General features: G+C 45.8%; 1 protein-coding gene across 1 annotated transcript; it reads right to left on the bottom strand.

The window, feature by feature from the left end:
• Nucleotides 1-1,752: 1,752 nt before the first annotated feature.
• Nucleotides 1,753-20,601, bottom strand: LOC118219206. The gene is made up of 8 exons (XM_035402199.1): nucleotides 19,055-20,601; nucleotides 14,852-15,025; nucleotides 12,625-12,786; nucleotides 12,095-12,141; nucleotides 11,241-11,850; nucleotides 2,803-3,094; nucleotides 2,357-2,555; nucleotides 1,753-1,775 (listed from the first exon to the last, which is right to left on the bottom strand). Exons 1-8 carry the CDS (start codon nucleotides 19,093-19,095, stop codon nucleotides 1,753-1,755), a joined length of 1,548 nt encoding a protein of 515 aa, XP_035258090.1. The 5' UTR covers nucleotides 19,096-20,601.
• Between the last annotated feature and the right edge of the window lie 694 nt (nucleotides 20,602-21,295).

Raw genomic sequence — 21,295 nt, 5'->3', positions numbered from 1 at the left:
TTACCAGCCTTCAGGACACAGACCTATCGTGGGCCTGACCAGAGTCCGTGGTTATGAATAAATGTCAAATCTTTGCACCTGTGCATGCAACCACATACGCAAGCCTTTAATAAGATAATTCAGGCCAACTTCAAAACAAAGAGGCGTTCTGTCAGTACCAGCCTGCTTTAACACTGACTGTGGAGGTCTGTCAGTACCAGCCTGCTTTAACACTGACTGTGGAGGTCTGTCAGTACCAGCCTGCTTTAACACTGACCGAGTCAGTACCAGCCTGCTTTAACACTGACCGAGCCAGTACCAGCCTGCTTTAACACTGACTGAGTCAGAACCAGTCTTCTCATTCGCTGACGTGAAAAGAATTCATGCTCCCATTCCGGGTGGAAATAATATGTTTTTGATTTCTTTTTCACCAAACCCTCAACCATATCTATGTTGTTATGTTAGTTAAGGTGCATTCAGCGTCAATGTGTTTATTTTGGCTTCCAAAAGTAAAAATAAAACTACAGGACTAACATGACAAGGTATCTGTAAATGTGAATATTATTCATTGAATTGAGAAACTAAATATGAATATTGTGCATTGAACAGATACTGTAAATATGAATATTTTGCATTGAACAGATAACTGTGCATAGCTGTGTCTTCCTTTGTGAGTATGTATGCACGTACATAGAGCCTGTCTTAACGGAAATTGCAAAAATAAATATGACAGTGAACAGTCTTACTTATACACACAAATCCGCATACACCACACAGTCCACAATCCCTCCATACATTTTTTTTAAAAAATAGCAATGCTGTCATTATTATTATTCAATTTTTTGTTTTCTTTTCTGTTTACTTGTTTTTTTTTTTCATTTTTTTAAAAGATGATTTTTACTTCTCTTGAGTGTTGATTTGCCTTTCGATGGATGCTTCCTCATTTGCTTTTGTTATATTTTCCTTATAAAAATTGTTTAGGTAAAAAAAAAAAAAAAAAGCCAACACCGAATCTATAATTTTACACAACATAGAAGGTCCCTTAAAAATAAGAAACATCAGTGTCCCTGTTCTTGCTGAAAGCATGCAACCATTTATGATGTCTACAACAATGACAATTTGATGATACTCGTAGAGCAACAGTAATACACAAAAAGCCAACCTTCATGCTGATGCCTGTGACACTCTGACCAGAGAAAGCTACTGTAACCCATCTAGTGACAAGTTATTACAAGGCTAGCTCTCAGAACGTTACAGCTTCGTGTACTTGCTGTGCTTATTCTGCTATCGGCCTTTGTGAACAGCCCAAACAGTGGATTCTGGTTCAAGCGAGGAAGTGCCCATCAGACCAAAACTCAGTCATTTCCACATTTACATAAGTGTACTTATGCCTTAGTAATTGCAGCGGATATGGCTGTAAACTAAAATGTTTTACAAATAATTCAGACAATGTTTGATCGATCAGAGAAACAGTTTTCATGTCTATGTGAGCGCACATAGTGAATCACTGCCCATTCTTTCACTGCTCTGCCTCAGTTCCTGTAGATTCAGTGGCAAACCTGCAGTGGTTAATGCAATTCAGACTGTGTTCTGCGGTGTACAGCTGCTTGGAGGCTTAAGGTAGTGAAGGGAAGTGAATGTTTTTGTATTTCTGTATGCACTCCTGGCCACTTCTGCCTAGGCCTGCAGTCTTGTCCCAGTCTCCACATTCCCAGTTACCGTTGCGATGAGGGAGAGGAGCGATGGAGAGCTATGGGGAGGATGGAATGCAGCTCAGGGCTGTCCCAGGTGCACTCCTGAGAGGACCCCAAAAAACAGGCGTTAAACAGGCGGAGGTCAGAACAGGAATCAGCAAAACAAAGTCGGCAGGCAAAAAATGAGCGACCAGTTCGGCGTCCAAGAAATTCTTGTCGGCGCCAGAGTCGACCAACGCCTGTAGCCTGAGGGGTTGTTGGTCCTGAACCAGTGTGGCATCGAGCAGTGGGCTAGACTGGGTGGTAGGAGGGGAAGTGGTACGGCTCACCAGGATCCCCACTCTAATATCTTTTGGCCGAATAGGACAGGAGGATAATACGTGACCGGCTGTGCCACAGTAAATGCGAAGTCCCGTCCTGATTCGCCGCATACGCTCCGTTTGCGTGAGGTGGGCTCTTCCGAGCTGCACTGGCTCCTCGCTGGGCGTGCGGGGCGCAGTCGAACTCGGGGGTGCACTGATGCCGGGACCGGGACTGGAACTGAATCTCGCTGAAGGGCTCGCTGAGGGTTGGCGTCTGGCCGTCTGGCCGCTGAAGGGCTCGCTGAGGGTTGGCGTCTGGCCGTCTGGCCGCTGAAGGGCTCGCTGAGGGTTGGCGTCTGGCCGTCTCTCTGCGGCGGTCACGGAGGCGGTTGTCCAGCTTGATGGCCAGCAGCGCGATCAGGGCATCGAGGTTGTCGGGATCGTCTCCTGCAGCCAGTTCATCCTTCAAAGCCTCGGACAACCCGTCTCTGAAGACCCCCTGGAGCGCAGTATCGTTCCATCCTGATTCCGCAGCAATAGTCCGGAACTCAGCTGAAAATGCCGCCGCGCTGCGCGTGCCCTGGCGCATCGACAGCAGGCGCTGATTATAGTCTCTCCCGCAAACGGGGCGATCAGAGACTTCTCGCATTTCTGCAACGAAACTGGAGCAGGTGAAGTTTGTAGGAGGTTGGCTCTCCCAAACTGCTGTGGCCCAGTCTAATGCAGATCCCTTCAGCAGCCCCACGATGCAAGAAATCTTTTTCCCATCGTTGTTGTAAGTGGTGGGTTGCTGGTTGAAGGTCGAGCGAACACTGCATTAGAAACGCCTTGCACTTCCCCAAGTCTCCAGCGTAGCGCTCCGGAGCAGGAATGTGCGGCTCCCTGGGCAGGAGGGCTGCGTGGGTGTAGAGCTGGACCGGGTCGGGAGGAGCCCTCGGGGCTTCGGGAGCGGGAGCCGGGAGGCGGGTGGTCAGCTGCTGCATCTGACCAGCGAGTGCTGTCAGCGAATACCGGATCTCACGGAGGGCTTGCTCGTGCCGTCCCACGAGTGCTGCCTTGGCTGGCGAGGGCGTTGCGCAGGTGCTCTGGGTCCGCTGGGTCCATACTGGCCAGATTGTTCTGTCACGGGTCGGGGTGTGGTGGACCCAAATGCAGACTTGTACAACTGAGTGTCGAAACTCCCGAAGGAGATGTTTAATTCAAAGGTACACAATACAGCAGGCAGTCTCGTAGTCAGTTTGTGCAAAGATCAAAAACCAGAAAAATCCACCGGGGCAAAAATCGAAGTCGTTAAACAGGCGGAGGTCAGAACAGGAATCAGCAAAACAAAGTCGGCAGGCAAAAAATCGGTGGTCGGGTAAACAGGCAAGATCAAAACACGAGTCAGACTAACGAGAGGTAAACGCTGGAAAGGCACTGTAAACAGGAGGCACAATCTGGCAAGGAAGAACAGGGAAACAGAGAATGTATACCAAAAGAACCAGGTGAGTGAAATGAGAGATAATTGAACGGAGCGTGAACATGCAAACAGGGAACAGGTGAATGAAATGAGTGATTAGCCAGTGCATGAGAATGCGGCCAGAACAGGTGAGAGTGATCAGCTGAGGGGAGAGAGAGAGAAAGAGAAAACCACGCCCATACTACAAAACCGAAACAAAGATTGTGCAGGAGAAAAGCAGATAGTCAACTGAAAAGTGAAGTGACAACAGAAACATAACAAGATGCTGGTAAGGTGTAATTTTATTGAAATTAGGCTTGGGGCTGCTGGATGGCTCATTTAGTTAAGGCCCCACGCTGAGGTGCATGGATGAGCCTCACGGCCTCGGGTCGAATCCGGACCGTGCCAGTGCCGACTGTGGCCGGTAGCTCCACAGGGCGACGCACGATTGGTGCCTGTGTTGCCCAGGGTACGGGAGGGTTCAGTCAGACAGGGATCTGCGTTTCATCGCTCTCTAGCGATCCCCCTTGGGCGCTCATATGACTGCATGTCAGAGCTGCTTATGAAAGGTCTTCCTCCGGCATGAAAAACAGCTTTTGTGTTCTATTCCATTACAAAATATACATGCGCACAAGCTGAAATGTGGTAAATGTTTATTTTTCTCATCCAAGCAGAGTAAATTAATCCATTAATGTGTAGGCTTGTTATCATACCAAAGCTGATTTTTATTTTTTAAAGGAAAGCCTTAAGACTAAACATAAGGTCATGTCATACCTGTGGCTCTATCACATGGGTGTTTGATGTAATTACAACAGGGAAAAGGTTACTCAGACAAGCTCGCTCCTGTTAAGATAATATACTCCATACTGGTGTGTGCCATTAGAAAACTTCTGAGAATTCCTCTGCAGGCTGTGTAGTGTGTGTCTCGCTGGTGCCCCTTATATTAAAGCCTGTTAAAGGAAACCTGTCTACCTCATGTACAGTGCCATGAAAAATATTTTCACCCTTCCTGATTTCCTATATTAGGGCTTAGTTTCAGATTTTTACAAAAAATGTTATATTAGACAGAGGGAACCGGAGTAAGCAGTCAATGTTTTAGAAACTCCCAACTTCTGCCTTGAGTCTCACCCTCTGGAGTTCAGTCCCTTGTAGTAGCGTCACAAGACCACCGGATGGCGGAAAGCATCCACTTTGTGTTTCCAGTATTCCAATACAGCCCACAGGTCTGATAGTCAAAAATATCAGAGTATTTACTTTTGCTATTTCAAGCTCCTGCCACAGCACATAATGGTTTTATTAAATTCCATTTAGCATGATGATGGGGGTGTAATTTCAAAGAAACACTGCACTGGTTGATGCACTGAAGATGCTAATTTTTATTGTACACGCAGAGCACGTACATGCATAACATGCACACACACGCACACAAACACACACACAAACACATATACACCATGTTCACCTGATCATATAGATAGATGGTTTGATACTGTGGTCTGTGTCTTTGGAGGCCCTACTAGACTGAAGGCTTTTCTTTCTGGGGAGGCAACGCTCCTTCGGTGCTCCTTCAGGATGCTGGCCATGTTCTACCAGATCATTGTGGCCGGTGTCCTGTTCTACACCTGTGTGTGCTGGGCTGGGAGCCTCTACTCCAGGGACACAAAGAGGCTCAAACTGATCCAGAAGGCCAGCTGCCACCCTCTGCTGTTGTTTTGGGTGCAGTGGGTGTTTGCCGACTCTCCTCCCCCTCTCTGAGCCAGCCCCCCTTCTCTGCTTCCTCAGCCAGCCCTCTAGCTGCCCTCCTCAGCCTTGCCCCTGCCATGCCCGTGTTCTCCAGAAGGTAGAGCACTGACTGGCAAGTGAACCCCCAGCGTCCCACCTCCACTGGATATACTGTCGCTCTCTAACCGGCCTCCTTACACTCCTTACACTCTCACACTCCGCTGCCAGGTCGGAGTACTTCAGGCATTTCCGCTCATAGGCTGCTTCTGCCCCCTCCTCCCATGGGAGGGTGAGCTCCATAAGGAGCACCACCTTCACCCGAGAGGACCACGTCTCCATATAAGGACCACCACCTTCGCCCGAGTGGACCACATCTCCATATAAGGAGCACCACCTTCGCCCGAGTAGAACACGTCTCCATATAAGGAGCACCACCTTCACCCGAGTAGACCACGTCTCCATATAAGGAGCACCACCTTCACCCGAGTGGACCACGTCTCCATATAAGGAGCACCTCCTTCGCCCGAAAGGACCACGTCTCCATGTTAGGCCACAGGAACGCTGTGCTGATTTCATTTGGGAAATGGAGCTGTGGATTGAGATCTACACGCATGCTCCACCCTCTGCCTGGAACCAGGGCTCTACTCCCACCTTTGTGTCCTATGGTCCCCTCCTCCTCTGCTTGCCTCACAAAGTGGGTTTGATGCTCTTTCACAGGAGAGGCGTCTCTGTTTGCCTCCTGTCTGCTGGTCTCTAGTAATTCCAGAAGCTTCCGCAGCAGCTGGTCATACCTCCCCTGTGCTGGAGCCGTCTCACAGCCTGACAGAACATGCCGGAGGCCTACTCTGTGTCCCTGTGCTGGAGGCCTGCTGTCTGTCCCTGTGCTGGAGGCCAACTCTCTGTCCCTGTGCTGGAGGCCTGCTCTGTGTCCCTGTGCTGGAGCCGTCTCACAGTCTGACAGAACATGCCGGAGGCCTACTCTCTGTCCCTGTGCTGGAGGCCTGCTCTGTGTCCCTGTACCGGAGGCCTGCTCTGTGTCCCTGTGCTGGAGCCGTCTCACAGTCTGACAGAACTTGCCGGAGGCCTCGTTTGGGGGCAGCACAGAGCGGACGGTCTCATCCGCACCAAACCATTAGTGCAGGTTCTGAGGAGAAGGCAGGGTGTCATAATTGGCCCTGATCAGGAAGCTAAGCCTGGCTTGTGGTATCTTCCACCAGTCTGACCCACTGAGCGATCGGTCCTCCACACTTTCCCACGCTGTCCATCCTCCCAGACCACCTTAGCAAACTGATATAACCTGCTACCTCTACTGCGCCATCCATGGTGGGATGACCCAGAGTCTTCTGTGCCCCTCTGTTTCCCTGCTGGGGGGGCTGTGCCCCTCTGTTTCCCTGCTGGGGGGGTTGTGCCCCTCTGTTTCCCTGCTGGGGGTTGTACCCCTCTGCTTCCCTGCTGGGGGGGGGGGGGGGGGTTGTACCCCTCTGTTTTCCTGTTGGGGGTTGTGCCCCTCTGTTTCTCTGCTGGGGGTTGTACCCCTCTGCTTCCCTGCTGGGGGGGCTGTGCCCCTCTGTTTCCCTGCTGGGGGGAAGCAGTCAGGTAGAAGCAAACTGCTAACATAGAATACATATCAGGCCACTGCTATATGTACCACAATTAAACCATCAGTGAAAGCCCAGGATATACTGGTATATTTATAAATCAATGACAAACTATGTTCTACAGCATATCCACCAATTTACCCACCCAGATATCATTTCTGATTAACAATGTTGTACATTTTCAGCTCTCATAAAACGCCAGTAGTACAGATTCTGATGTAGTCAGCTGAAAGGAACTTCTTAGCTTACAAAGGAGATGGTACAGTAGAATGGGCACATCCAATTTAGAGTTAAAAAAATGTCTGATGTTTGAACAGACTAGGCAGAATGTGTCATTTCAAACAGATTGGAATATGGGTTTAACATCAGCATGCCCTTGGAGCTGAGTGAGTACGTTTAACATGGTCGGTGAAAATAGCGGCGATATGTGTTATTCAACCAATCATTTAAACAGAAACATTTACAATGTAGACATTTGACATGTAAACAGTAAAAATAACACATACAAATGCAACATTACAAACTTGCACCAGCAGGTCTTATCTGATAGAAGAAAAATCACATTATCAGAACAGACATTGTCACAGGAATACCAATCGTGCTGCAATGCGACTCACCTGGGCAATGTTGCTGGAAGTGATAAGACAGAATTGCAAACATCTTGACTTCATTTCACAATCTGCATGTCTAGCAATAAGCATTGGAACATTGTACTAATACGAGACAACTGCATTGTGAAAACTGAGTGTGATTTAGAGTTGTGTACTTTGTGGGTAGGTACTGCAATTAGTGTCTTAGGGTAAGAATTTTGCCAGTCAGTTTGGCAAATTGAGTTTTCCACATTGAGCCAAAGCAATCATAACATGCTGTAATGCATTTGTAATGTGTGACTGCAGATATTAGAAATGCATCTGAAAAAATGAGAAACTGTAGGGTCTCAGGAACATCTCAGAGACTGGATGTCATGCAAACCACACTTCTGCCCTGATTTTGGCTTAGTGGTCTAATCCATTCAACTGCTGTGCAGCAGATCCAGGTTCAAACCTACAGGAAAACTATTTATTTGAGAGGTAACATAAACATACCAGCTCAATAGACATGCAGTGCCTTTTCAAAATGTATTGAGTTGTGGTTACACTACAGTAACAGAAGCAAGCATTCATCAGACACTACACAACTTCTCTTATAATGGATTTTATTTCCACTACTGTAGATGAATGTCATTGCTTCAAATGCAGATTTTAGCCCCATGCTGATCTACTCAAATTGAGCCCAAACATAAACCCATACAGAATATGAAATAAGTACTACTGTGTCACAGGAGTTCAATACATCACACAATAATAAATCACAACAGCAAAACATTTAATATTTTAATAATTCAGGTTTAATCATTGCATATTATTGTCTGAAAATACAGAAAATTAAAGCAAAAACAAAAAACAAAAAAAAAAACAATCCGAAAAGAATTAATAAGGAAACTCAATCCATCATTGTTTACAGTAATGAAAGGAAATAAGTACACTGCAGTGATCATTCTGCATTCTCCCTATCAGCTGCGTTTGCCAACAGAAATTTGCACATTGGAACTCTTGTGAAAATGAATGAAAGCAACTGTAAAAACTAGTAAAATGCACATTTAAGTGGAGGAGTTTGCCACTGGCTTCTTTTAAAAAGGATGCAGATACAGGAGATAGAATTATTACTTCAAAAACATTTTACCCTGCCATCTTCTGGCATTATTACTCTCAATGTTATATTAATGTTTTAATAATCAAAAGTGCATAAACACACCTTGAACATTTGCAATATAAATGTATTCAAATGTAAAAAAAATATCACATTTAGACAGCAAGTGCTTAACCTGAACCTGCTAAAAGATATTACTCTTATGTACAGGGGTTAGGCTGTACTGAGGTTATATATATATATAATATTGGGCACAGCTGAAATTGCACTGGTAAGGCATTGGTCAAGGAAGGTTGCAAGTGTGTCGATGAGTGTGTGTGTGTGTGATTGGGTGAGAGTGTGTTTGTGTGTGTGAATTTGTGAATGTGTGTGCATGCATGCGTACATTTGTGGGAGTGACTGTGGATGTGAACATGTGTGTGTATGTGTGTGAGTGCATGAGTATGTGTGTGCCCGGATTGTGTGTGTGTATGGGTAAGAGAATGCGTGTGCGTGTGCACGCATGTATGTGTGTGTGCATGTGTGAGAGTATGATTGAGTGCATGAGTATGTGTGTGTGTACACACGGGGGCGTGTGTGTATGGGTAAGAGAAAGTGTGTGTGCATGCGTTTGTGTGAATGTGTGTGTGATTGTTTATTTCAGTGTGTGTGCGTGCAAGAGAATGAGTGTATGTATGTGTATGTGTGTGTGCGTGAGAGTGCCTTTGTGAATGTGTGTGTGTTTATACGTGTGTGTGTGTATGTATGGGTATGAGAATGTTTGTGTATACATGTGTATATGGTGTGTGCACGCAAGTATGTGTATGCATGTGTGTGCATGTGTGAGTGCATGAGTGTGTGTGTGTGCTTATGGGTAAGAGAATGTGTGTGTGTTGACACGTTTGTGTTTGTGCGTGATTGCATAAATGTGTGTGTGTGTGTGCTTTTGCGAATGTGTGTGTCTGTATACTGTATGTGAGTGTGTGAGTGAGAGAAAAAGTGTGTGTGTATGAGCGTGTGTATGTGTGCATGCGCGTGTGTGTGATTGTGTGTGTCCGTGTGTAGGTGTGTGTGAGTGACTGGGTGTGAGAGAGTGTGCGTGCATAGGTCTGTGTGTGCGTGTGCATGAGTAAACATGAGTGTATGTATTTGTGAGTGCGTGTGCATGACTGAGAGAGAAAGGGTGTGTGTGAGAGTATGTGTGTGTGATGGAGTGTATGTGAGAGAGAGAGGGTGTGTGTGTGTGACTGGTTGTTCGAGAGTGTGTGTAGATGTGTGAGTGCGTGTGTGTGAGTCTAGGAGCATATGAGTGTGTATATATATATGTGTGAGTGTGTGATTGAGTGTGTGTGTATGTGTATATGAGTGTGTGTGTGTGTATATATGTGTGTGTGTGTGCGAGAGTGTGTGTATGTGTACATGAGAGTGTGTGTATATATATGTCTGTGTGTGTGTGTGCATGCGTTGGAGTGTGTATGCTCACATGTGTGTGTATGCGTGTGTGTGTGTGCGCGTGCATGTGTGTGTGTCTCTACTCCAGTTAGCAGAGGGACACTGAGGAGTGTGTGTGTTGACACGTGTTTGTGTCTCTGCAGGCATGTGTGTGTGTGCGTGAGTGCATGAGTTTGTGTGTGTGTGCGTGCGTTTGTGTGAATGTGTGTGGATGTGAGTGTGTGTGTGTGAGAGAGAGAGTATGAGGGAGAGAGAGAGAGAGAGAGAGAGAGTGTGTGCATACGATTATGAGCGTGTGTATGTATGCATGCATGCGTGTGTGCGTGTGAGAGTGCCCTGGTGAATGTGTGTGTGTTTATACATGTGTGTGCATGCGTATGGGAATGTGAATGTGTGTGTGTTTATACATGTGTGTGCATGCATATGGGAATGTGAATGTGTGTGTGTTTATACATGTTTGTGCATGCGTATGGGAATGTGAATGTGTTTGTGTTTATACATGTGTGTGCATGCGTATGGGAATGTGAGTGTGTGTGTGTTTATACATGTGTGTGCATGCGTATGGGAATGTGTGTGTGTGTGTGTTTATACATGTGTGTGAATGCGTATGGGAATGTGAATGTGTGTGTTGACACGTGTTTGTGTCTCTGCACACATGTATGTGTGCGTGCGTGAGTGCATGAGTTTGTGTGTGTGTGCGTGCGTTTGTGTGAATGTGTGTGGATGTGAGTGTGTGTGTGTGAGAGAGAGGGTGTGTGTGTGAGTGACTGAGTATGAGAGAGAGAGAAAGTGTGTGTGTGCATACGGTTATGAGCGTGTGTACATATGTATGCATGTGTGTGTGCGTGAGAGTGCACTGGTGAATGTGTTTGTTCGTGTGTGCGAGAGATTGTGTGTGTTCATGTGTGTAGGTGTGTGTATGCATGTGTGTGATTGGGTGTGAGAGGGTGTGCACATGTGTGTAAGAGTGTGAGTGTGTGTGCACGAGTGTGTGCGTGCGTAGGTGTGTGAGTGCGTGTGCATGAGTGTACATCAGTGTGTGTATTTGTGAGTGCGTGTGCATGAGTGTGAGAAAGCAAGGGTGTGTGTGAATGTATGTGTGTGTGGATGTGTGGATGTGTGTATGTGGGTGTATGTGTCTATGTGTATCTGAGTGAGTGTGTGTATGTGTATATGAGTGTGTGTGGTGTGTGTGTGTGAGTGGGTATATGAATGTGGTGTGTGTGTGTGTGTACATGAGTGTATGTATTTGTGTGTGCGTGCATGCGTGCGAGTGTGTATGTGCACGTGTCTGTGTGTGTATGCGTGTGTGTGTGTGTGCACGTGCATATTTGTGTGTGCGCGCACGTGCGTGTGTGTGTGTCTCTACTCCAGTTGGCAGAGGGACACTGAGGAGGAGTTCCACACATAAAATCCAGCACAGAGGGGTGTGTTTTGAGTGAAGTGTGTGTGGAGTCTGTGCAGGAGGGTCAGTGTGTCAGAGTCAGAGACGCTGTAGAAGGACAGAGTGCCGGTTTGACGGTCCACACACACTCCTACCCTGTACACACACACTCCTCTACCATCATCATCATCATCATCACACACTCCTGCTCTGCGGTAGGGGGAGGGGGGGGCAGGTAGGTCTGTTCGGTTCTTATTGTGCCAGACAGAGTAACTGAGTTCATCAGAGCGACCGTAATCATCAAAGCACCGCAGACTCCAGGAGTTTTTATTCTCTCCAAACCCACAGTCAGAACCCAGTCCTTTCCTGCTGATTCCTTTATCTGTCACTGCTATATCAACCCTCCCCCTCTCAGACACACTGAACTCAGCCTCCCAGTAACAGCGCTCACACACACTCTCTCTGCACACAACCTGGAGCTCGTACTCAAATCTCTCTGGATGATCAGGATATGGCTCCTCTCTCCCCCGTGTGTGTGTCACCCTCCTGTTCCCCTCAGACAGAGACAGGTTTCTCTGCGCTGTGTTTGGATCCAGTGTGAGCTGACAGCCGTCTGCACACCAGAGACATTAATGAGATTAATTATCATTATTAATATTCACCTTATTATGTGTGTGAGAGAGAAAGGACTGTCATAGTACCTCTGTGTGTGTGTTTGTGTACATGTGTGTTTCTGTTTGTGTGTTTATGTGTGTAAGAGAGAAGTCTCTCGCTCTCTCTCACACACACACACACACACACACACACACACAGCAGAGTGTGTATCTATGCAAAGTGTTCTGTCGATACAGACTCACATTTCCTGGGTCCTGGTTTGGTCCTGTTCTCTCCTCCATGGTCCACACTGTAAGAACAGCAGAACAGAATTCTGAATTTTAACCATCCTTTATTTCCACTCTTAACACACCAATGACATCACATATATAAAAACAAAGGCACAATAAAACACAAAACCACGATCATATGAAAAAAACACAAATCTGTCAGAAAGGAAACTTATTCCATTCACTCACCCTGTTCCATGTGCAAAAACAGCTCCCCTCCCTCCACTGAACATAAAACACCCTTATAACACACATACTCTGAAACACACTCAGGTTCTCCATTGCTTTGTAATACTGAAACTCCACCATCACTGTGTCCCTGATCAAACCCCTAACTACAACAACCACATCTTATTTACTGCAGTGATCCCATGCAGCACCCTCCACAGGAGATCCCCAACTCTCTTGAGTAACGCTGGTTTGTACAGTGCCATCCATGCCCCCACCCAACTCCTTTTGTGTGTGTGTGTGTGAGGTGCACTATGGAAACTCTCTGTACTTACAGCAGTGTGAGTGTGTCCAGTTTAGCAGCAGACAGCGCTCTCACTCCTGAGTCTCCTGGGTGATTGTATCTCAGGTCCAGCTCTCTCAGGTGTGAGGGGTTTGAACACAGAGCTGAAGCCAGAGAATCACAGCCTCTCTGTGTGACTCTACAGCCTGACAGCCTGCAGAGAGGACACACATACGTTACATGCATTAATATAAACGAACAGGGCTGTGTGTGTGTCAAACACATAGCTGTGTGTTACATACCTTACACACATTAATATAAACGAATAGGGCTGTGTGTATCAAACACATAGCAGTGTGTTACACACCTTACAGCACATTAATATAAACTAACAGGGCTGTGTGTGTCAAACAATCAGTGTGCACAGGTTAAATCTGCCATCCCCACTCACAGAAGGGAGCCTCTGTCATGACAGTTTTATATCTGCTCCTTGGCGGTAACATCTTGCCAACCTCGTAAATAAATGTGGACGGTTTGAACATCATCTCCCTGTGTCTCTGTGCTGGAGGGCCCCTAAGAAAGCCACTTCGGTGGCCTGTGGCAGGCGTGTTTGCCACAGTGGCGCCCAACGTGGGGCTGCTCCGGCACAGGGAAGAGGCACAGGAGGGCCAGCCTGGAGGCACACTGGAGGAGGTGCAACTGAGGTGTTCCCGACATGGCTTCAGACAGATCCTCCAGGCCAAAGACAGGGAGCGGGAGATGATCAGGGAGGGGAAGGAAGTGATCCTCAGCTGGGACGCTGGGGAGCTGGACCTGGCCGGGAAGGCAGGTTAGCTACGGGCGGTGCACGAGAGGTGGTCGCGCCGTGAGCTGGACTTGGCCGGGAAGGCGGGTCAGCTACGGGCGGCGCACGAGCGGTGGCCGCGCCGTTTTGCTTCCTTTCTTGTCCCTTTTGTTGTTTTAGTTTGTTGTTTTGGCCTGGTTGGTTTGCCCGGAGCCCATGAGGGGGTAAGCCTGCAGCAGCCTACCAGCAGAGCCGACTGGCGGCCACCTCAGCCACGAGGGTTCCTGGTCACCAGCGCCACAAGGAAGCCAGCCCACCAGCCCACCAACCCAGCCACCCCACCACAGCCCCTGGAACAGCCCAAGCCGGTGACACCCCCACCAGCCAGCCGAGCAGCCCAGGACTCCCCGCGCTCCGAGAGGGAGGAGGGGGGAGGGCTGCCTCATCGTCCGGGGGAGGGTCGCGACATGTACTGGACTGTTCCGGGGCCACCTGCCCCTGAAGATGTGTTAGGGGAGTGTTAAGAATGCTTGAATTTTTTTTTTTTTTTGCTTGGTTGGAGTGCTGGGGGGGGAGTAGGCTTCGGCCAGAGATTCTCCCTGGCCTCAGTTTGGCGTTGGGGGTATGTGGTGTGGGGATGGCTGGTTTAAGCAGCCACACCTGCCCTGGGTCAAGCTAATTAGACCTGGCCAATTGGATAATTGGTTAAGAATGAGATAATTGCCCAGGCTAATTGGACCCAGGAGCAGGAGTGGCTGCACCTGTGCGTAGTGAGGTAATCACTGCGCACAGGTTAAATCTGCCATCCCCACTCACACGAGAGAGCCTCTCTGTCATGACAGGGTTTAACATCTGCTCATTTGGTTGTACCATCTTGCCAAACCCTCGTCAATAAATGTGGACTGTTGGAACATCATCTCCCTGTGTCTCTGTGCTGGAGGGCCCCTAGGAAAGCCACTTCGGTGGCCTGTGGCAGGCGTGTTTGCCACAACACCTTACACACATTAATACAAACTAACAGGGCTATTTGTGTTAAACACATAGCAGTGTGTTACACACCTTACACGCACTAATATAAACTAACAGGGCTGTGTGTGTCAAACACATAGCAGTGTGTTACACACCTTCTACAGCTCAATATAAAATAACAGGGCTCTTGAATTAATCATGACTATTTAAGAAAATGACCAGTTAAACTAAATTTGAACAGATTCAATTAATTTTCATAATTTTGAATAATGTATGAATAGAAACGATTTGACGCTTCTCAAAAATATGTTTTTTCCAACTCATGTCAGATTTAAAATGGGTTTCTGCCAAGAGGAAGAACAGGAAAACGTTGCTTTATTTCAGTGAAGAAAAATAACTCTCTTGTCTATTTTAACATTAAAAACATTAGTAAAATTAGTGCTATATTTAGTCATTATTAACATTAGTGCTGTATTTTGTCACATTGGAACCCTTTTTGATTGAAGGGGTTTGTGTTTGTACTCACCCCAGTCTCTGCACTTTACAGTGTGGGTCCTCCAGTCCAGCAGAGAGCGCTCTCACTCCTGAATCCTGCAGGTCATTGTCTCTGAGCTCCAGATCTCTCAGTTCTGAGTGAGGAGAGCGCAGGACTGAGGCCAGAACATCACAGCAGCCATCTGTGATATTACACCAACCCAGCCTGTGGAGAGACCACACACACACACACACACACACACACACACACACACACACAAACAAGCACACACACACACACACACACACACACACAAACACACAACACACATGCGCACACACACACACACACCACACAGACACACACACACACACACAGACACACACACATACAACCACACACACAATTGAAATTCACTGCTAATTGTCACCTGTGCACCTTGGCAGCAGATAAATGTGGAATTTCCTATTTGTACAGTACGTGCATTCCTGGGATGTACACAGTACACACAAAAACAGGAAGAGTTTATATTAATTATGTTCATAAAGTATTCTGACTAATCCACAAAACAAATGTCATCACTTGGCTCAATTAACAAAAAATAACTAAAAATAAGGAGCCAATTCAACTCAAGGTTGGAGGCTTCCTGCAAGGATTTCATTAACAAACTGTTCCATGTTGCGATGATATCACATGGCAAACAACCATATTTCATTTGCTAACACAAGAAACTGCAGTAGTATGATCACTATGGTGTACTTTACCTCACCTTCAGTCTACAAACATCTTTATATTTTAAAAACATTCAATCTTCATCTAATAATGTAACCAAGGCGGCAAATGAAATACACTGCAGCGCCATCTGCTGGCTGCAGAGAAACACCATAACTGATTATTGCCATTGACTGGTACTACAGGTATATGGAGGACCAAAAATGTAAAATAAATAAATAAATAAATGACTCAATAAATGAATTAATGTATAAATAAATAAATAAATACAAAAGCAAGAAAATGTAAAAATTAATGAATGTACAAATAAATTAATAGACAAAATCTGACAAATGGGTATTTGCATTTATTTCCATATTTATTTCTTGATTCATTCATTTCTGTGGATGTTCATTTCCATATTTATTTATTGCTTGATTCATTTATTTCTGTATATACTTATATCCTTATTTATGTTTTGATTAATTTATGCCTGTATATATATATTGTGGCATGGATCGGGGCATGCCCCCACAGTGCTCCTCCCAACCTTATAGGCATCAGCTAAAACCTGCCACCAGGCCAGCTCTTCAGGACCCAGGACAGCGCCCCACTATGAAGCCCAGCCACAGGACCCTGGAGAGCGGCAAATTGGAAATTCCTCAACTCCCTCCTTTGCAGTCAACACACCTGCAATCAATGAGGCAACACAGCTGCCGCCACTCCAGGGAGATGGCTGGGAGCTTAAAAGGAGGCCTTTTGTCTCCCTTGAGGAGAGGGGGTTTTGGGCTGCAGGAGAGCTGTTGAAAACTGTTGATAACTTTTTCCCTACTTTGCAGAATCCGGTGGAGACGCAGGACCACATCCCTCTTCCTGCTTTGAAGAGGGATCTCCTCAGCGGTCTCCCGGACACCGTTACTCCTAATTTTGGTTGCTTTACTTTAAGTTAATTCTGACAAGAGACTTTAGTTGTCGAGTTTGCTTTGGTTTTTTTGTATATAATTTTTGGTAAATAAAAGGCCCTGTTGGGCTATTTTTCCCCAAACCTCCGGGCTGTGTATTTCTGTGCCGCCCCGCCTGCACCGTCATGCCCAGTGCAGTGCCACAATATATTTCTGTATTTTTTTAATCCATATGTTAATTAGGGGGCTGTCAATGAAAATATGTCATAGTGTCACAATATTCCCATTGGTTGATCGATACCAGAGTACGTAGATTCACTGTACATGCCTTGCTTCAACACCGGTTGCTTTTTACCACATTTACGTTAGTAGGGCAGAGCAGGGCAAAACGTAACACAGATTTTATTTTTTTGGTTAGGTGGTGCAGCTTGAGTGATGTATTTCAGGATAAACACTCAGAATGACCCTTGCTTTCTCTCCAACGAAAGGTGAGGGATTTTGATAAACATTTTGGGAGATATTGCCAAATAAAGTTTGTTTTGGTGATATGTAAGCACATTGTTTTACCATAAGTATTTTTTGGGTGCTGTAATGTGTGTGCATATCAAAGATCCAAATGTATGTAATCGTAAACAGTCTTTTCGTGACTAACAGATTGCATATTTTTGATAGAGCAATCAGCTCCACCTGCAGGATTAAGACATGCACGCAGACTCACAGAGCAAGGGAACATAACAGGACTGAAAAGGGAAGACATTCAACGGGAACTGCAGAATAATGCTGGGATAATGATAACTTCAGAAGGGAAAAGAATAGGACCACATAGAAGAGTTTATGATAAACTTTACTTTGGAGCTTAAAGAACTGTGGCATACATACAGTACGGCTGCACTCAATCTCCTGAACAAGCTACCTCACTACCTCACTGACGTCTTACATTGGTTGGTATATCCTGTTTCGAAAAGCCTAGGGCTCCACCTAGTGGATAACCTGACTACACTACAAATGTACAGTATCGTGATAAGTTTTCACCAGTTGGCAATAGGCTATGAAAAACATTTAAATGTAATCAATAGATAGATTAGAAACAGTGTTTGTATCCTAAAACATCAAACTGTATTGAGTTACCTTACTTTGTGTGAACCTTTAAAGGTATTAAAACTTAGGTTAGCTCGCCATGTCAGTTTCTGAATGGCACGTCCCAGAAATTCCATTATGGTATTAAATCATAATTAGGATGTAGGTGTGAATGGTTTGTATTAAAAATGATTAATCTAGTTCTAGTTATATTTTCAGAATTGAGCCAAATAGGAAAACTGTTGTTTCCTATACAGGCAAGAGATAGCCAGAGGCTTGAGCCTGGCTGACCTAGCTGAAAATGCTAGTCCTCATTATGTGCTCTTTTGTGTGGATGCTTTGACAGTTTGTTCCAGGTAGCTGCATCACAGAGATTGACCCTGTAGTGTTCAGCCATTTGGAGGAAGTGGCTCTTCGCCTGAATGTTTCACTCCATAATTCAGATTACGCCAGATCAATTGGATGCCCTTCTCACATACTGCCTGAGGAAGCACTGGAGAGTTATTTATTAGTTGGTTTGTCTGTTCGTCATGTTGCAGCACAATTAATTAACAATTAATCCCATGCATGTCCACTTCCCATGAGTTCTCAATAGGATGCTTAGCAGGGTGATCTACACTAGATCATTTAAACTTAATCCAGTTATGCATTCTTAGCAGGGTGATCTACACTAGATCATTTAAACTTAATCCAGTTATGCAAAGCAAGTTTTATCCATCTATGCCTCAGTGGTATTTCTCCCATCTCATTAGTAATGCATTAATTGGTGTTGTTCTGAGTGCCCCACAGAATATCCTCAAAGCTATTGCCTGTTTAACATGTGATGCCAGGAAGGGAATTGGGTGCTGTCCACCAGGGGGCAGCACCGGCCCTACAGACGGGTATAGCTGCAGCTGTGGTTCATTGCAATCACATCAGCTGTGGCCCATTACCTAACCATGGGCTCTATAAGTGACCTAGCTTCCAGGCCTAGGGGAGGGTGCTTTTAGATGGTGTTTGGGAGCGTGGCTATGGACAGGTCGGTTGGTCGGTTGTTTGGAGCAGCTAAAGGTGCATATAATGACCTTGTGCATTATATAGCAATGAGGAGTCTCCTTGTGTTCCTGCTATATAATGAGCCTGTGCTCTGTACAGCAATGAGGAGTCTCCTTGTGTTCCTGTTATATAATGATCCTGTGCTCTATGTAGCAGTGATGAGTCTCCTTGTGTTTCTGCTATATAATGACCCAGTGGTCTATTTAGCAGTGAGGAGTCTCCTTGTGTTTCTGCTATATAATGACCCTGTGCAACCTCTACTCTCTGCCTAGCAAGATAAGTAAAGCCAACTGCTGTAGAATTTAAATGTTCTGAAATCCAGACTTTGGCTTTGGATTGGAACCACAGAAGAGTGACAAAACTAAGTGATGTAACATTGCACCTAAACAGCAGTTTGCACGTTGATTAGATTGACCCTCTTCCCGAAGATGTACACACATACCCTATCGACCAATAGTTGATTTTACCAACAGTAATAATATCTGATTTTATGCTCAATATCTTCAGAAACGCCACAACCTTGTAGCACACACAGGTGTGTAATGATGAAGGAGTACAACTCATCTTCATCACAAGGTCAGCATGAGAAAGAGAGTGGGGTATAAGTTAGAGCTGCCGCGGTATTGATTTATTTCCTTACCGCAAAAATTAGCGAAGCCATTCAAACCGTTGCGGTAACCGCCATAAAAAAATAATAATTTAAACCTCCGGCTACGATTTCGTTTTTTACTTTCAAGTACATTTCTGGAATGGCTGTTTCCGAGAAATAGGTTCTGCCCGGCAGTTCATACTGCTTGTCGAAGGACTGAAGCATAGCTCGGAATGATGGCTTTCCTACAGTCCGGAAGGGCACCATCTCCACAACCAAATACTTTGTTACAGTTGTTGTAAGTGCTCGCCACTTGTTGCTGTCCCGGTTGTATTTAGTCACTCTGGCAAATGCCTCTGAGACTCCTAACTGACGTAGTGCCGAGCCGGTACCTCCCGAGGTAGATGGGGTGCCTTTCATTGCATCGTATAACGGACGATGAGTGGTCCTAAGATGCGATGCTAGATTTGTCCTGTTTCCTCGCATGACGTTGATTTTCTTGCTGCAAATGCGGCACACTGCCTCATCCAAATTCTTTGGCTTTCCATCTTCATCAGGCTCAAAGCCAAAATGTTCCCAAACAGGAGAAGTAACGTTGGGTTTCGCTACAAGATCCATGTTTTTAGCCTAATTTGAAGCGAAAACTTTCCGTAGCCAACAGTTGCAAAGCACGTTCTGGGTGACACTTTCTCCGATCAGAACGTTAACTGCGCAACTGTGAGTGAAAACTTTCGAACACATGGAGTGAAGAAAATAGGCTACACAATTATAATTATAATTATTTTAAAAATTGCATTGCATTTATTTCAGATCACAACTTTTACAAGTAAAAATTGGAACATAAACAATTGGCCTAAAATAAACGGGAAAAAAACAAAACCCAGCGGTGAAGCGGTGATCAGCTTGACTCTGCGGTGGACGTGACGTGATTGCGTTACCACGGTAATGCAGTAACCGCGGCAGCTCTAGTTTGCCGGCCACTGACCTGTGTTCAAAGCCTCTCTAACTACTCTGAGAACACTGTCCTCTAGCTGCGCTTCTCGCAAGTCTTCTCGGGTGAACTGTTCTAGCTGACCCAAATTGAGATGAGTTGCAAAAGCATACAGCTCAGGAACACCTTCTGCTGGAACACCTAGTTTGTCTGCCAAGTGCACATCACTGTCACTAGACTCCTGCACATGCACACGACCACAAATCGCCTTCACATCACCCTGTGAAAGGTTTCTCCACGTCTCAGTGTCCAGTTTCGGGAAAGCAAATCAGCCTCAACATTGACCTTCTCAGGGCGATATTTTACTTCAAAATCGTATGTGGCTAGGGCAGCAAGCCACCTATGCCCTGTAGCATTAAGTTTCCCTGTCGTCAACACGTGATTGCGTTACCGCGGTAATGCAGTAACCGCGGTAGCTCTAGTGTAAGTATGGATTTCATTAGAGTGCAGAGCAGGTAGTGAATAATGGGGATGGATGAAGACTGCAATATATGACAGAAGTGAATCCAGAATTCAGTGAAAACCTGGCAAATGAAACTCACTAAAGCTAAATGTAAAGTTCTACATGTGGGAAATAAAAACATCAGGCTAGATTACTTTATGGGAGGAACGACATTGGAATGTGCTCAATTTTGGGAGTAATAGTTGATCAAAACCTTTCAGGTTCTAGGCACTGTGCTGTTGCAGTAAAAAAGCCAACAGGATGCTGGGATAGTAGTGAGTATAAATCAAGGCTCCAGAGTGCGACCATTTTGGGTGCACATGCGACCAAAAATCTGTCAAGTGCGACTAAACATTTTCATTGGTCGCACCGGTGCGCCTGACATTTAGCAGGTCTGTCTCTCTGTGTGTGTAGTGTTATTTTTTTCCCCCACCCGCATTCTGCGAAGACCCGCCCCTACTCTGCCTCTGATTGGCTCTGACCCTGATATTCTTCTTCGCTGAATGCGGGTGGGGAAAAAAATAAGGCATGTGTGTATTAGTGATGTGCGGATCGCAGTTATATCCGCGGGCACCACGGTTAATCTGCGGATCGGGTGGGCCGAGTCATAAAAATTAACATTCTGATTAATAGCGGATGGGTTACGGGTGGGTGAAATAATACATCATTAATGAGGAAAATATTAATTACATTCTCTAAAATGTGAACATATTTTAAGCTTCATTTTTCGTCAGGCGTGAATTAGCAG

This window comes from Anguilla anguilla, chromosome 19 (assembly GCF_013347855.1).
Source record: "Anguilla anguilla isolate fAngAng1 chromosome 19, fAngAng1.pri, whole genome shotgun sequence".
Lineage (NCBI taxonomy): Eukaryota > Metazoa > Chordata > Actinopteri > Anguilliformes > Anguillidae > Anguilla > Anguilla anguilla.
The sequence above is the reverse complement of the archived record's forward strand: the minus strand, read 5'-3'. Positions and strand labels throughout refer to the sequence as shown.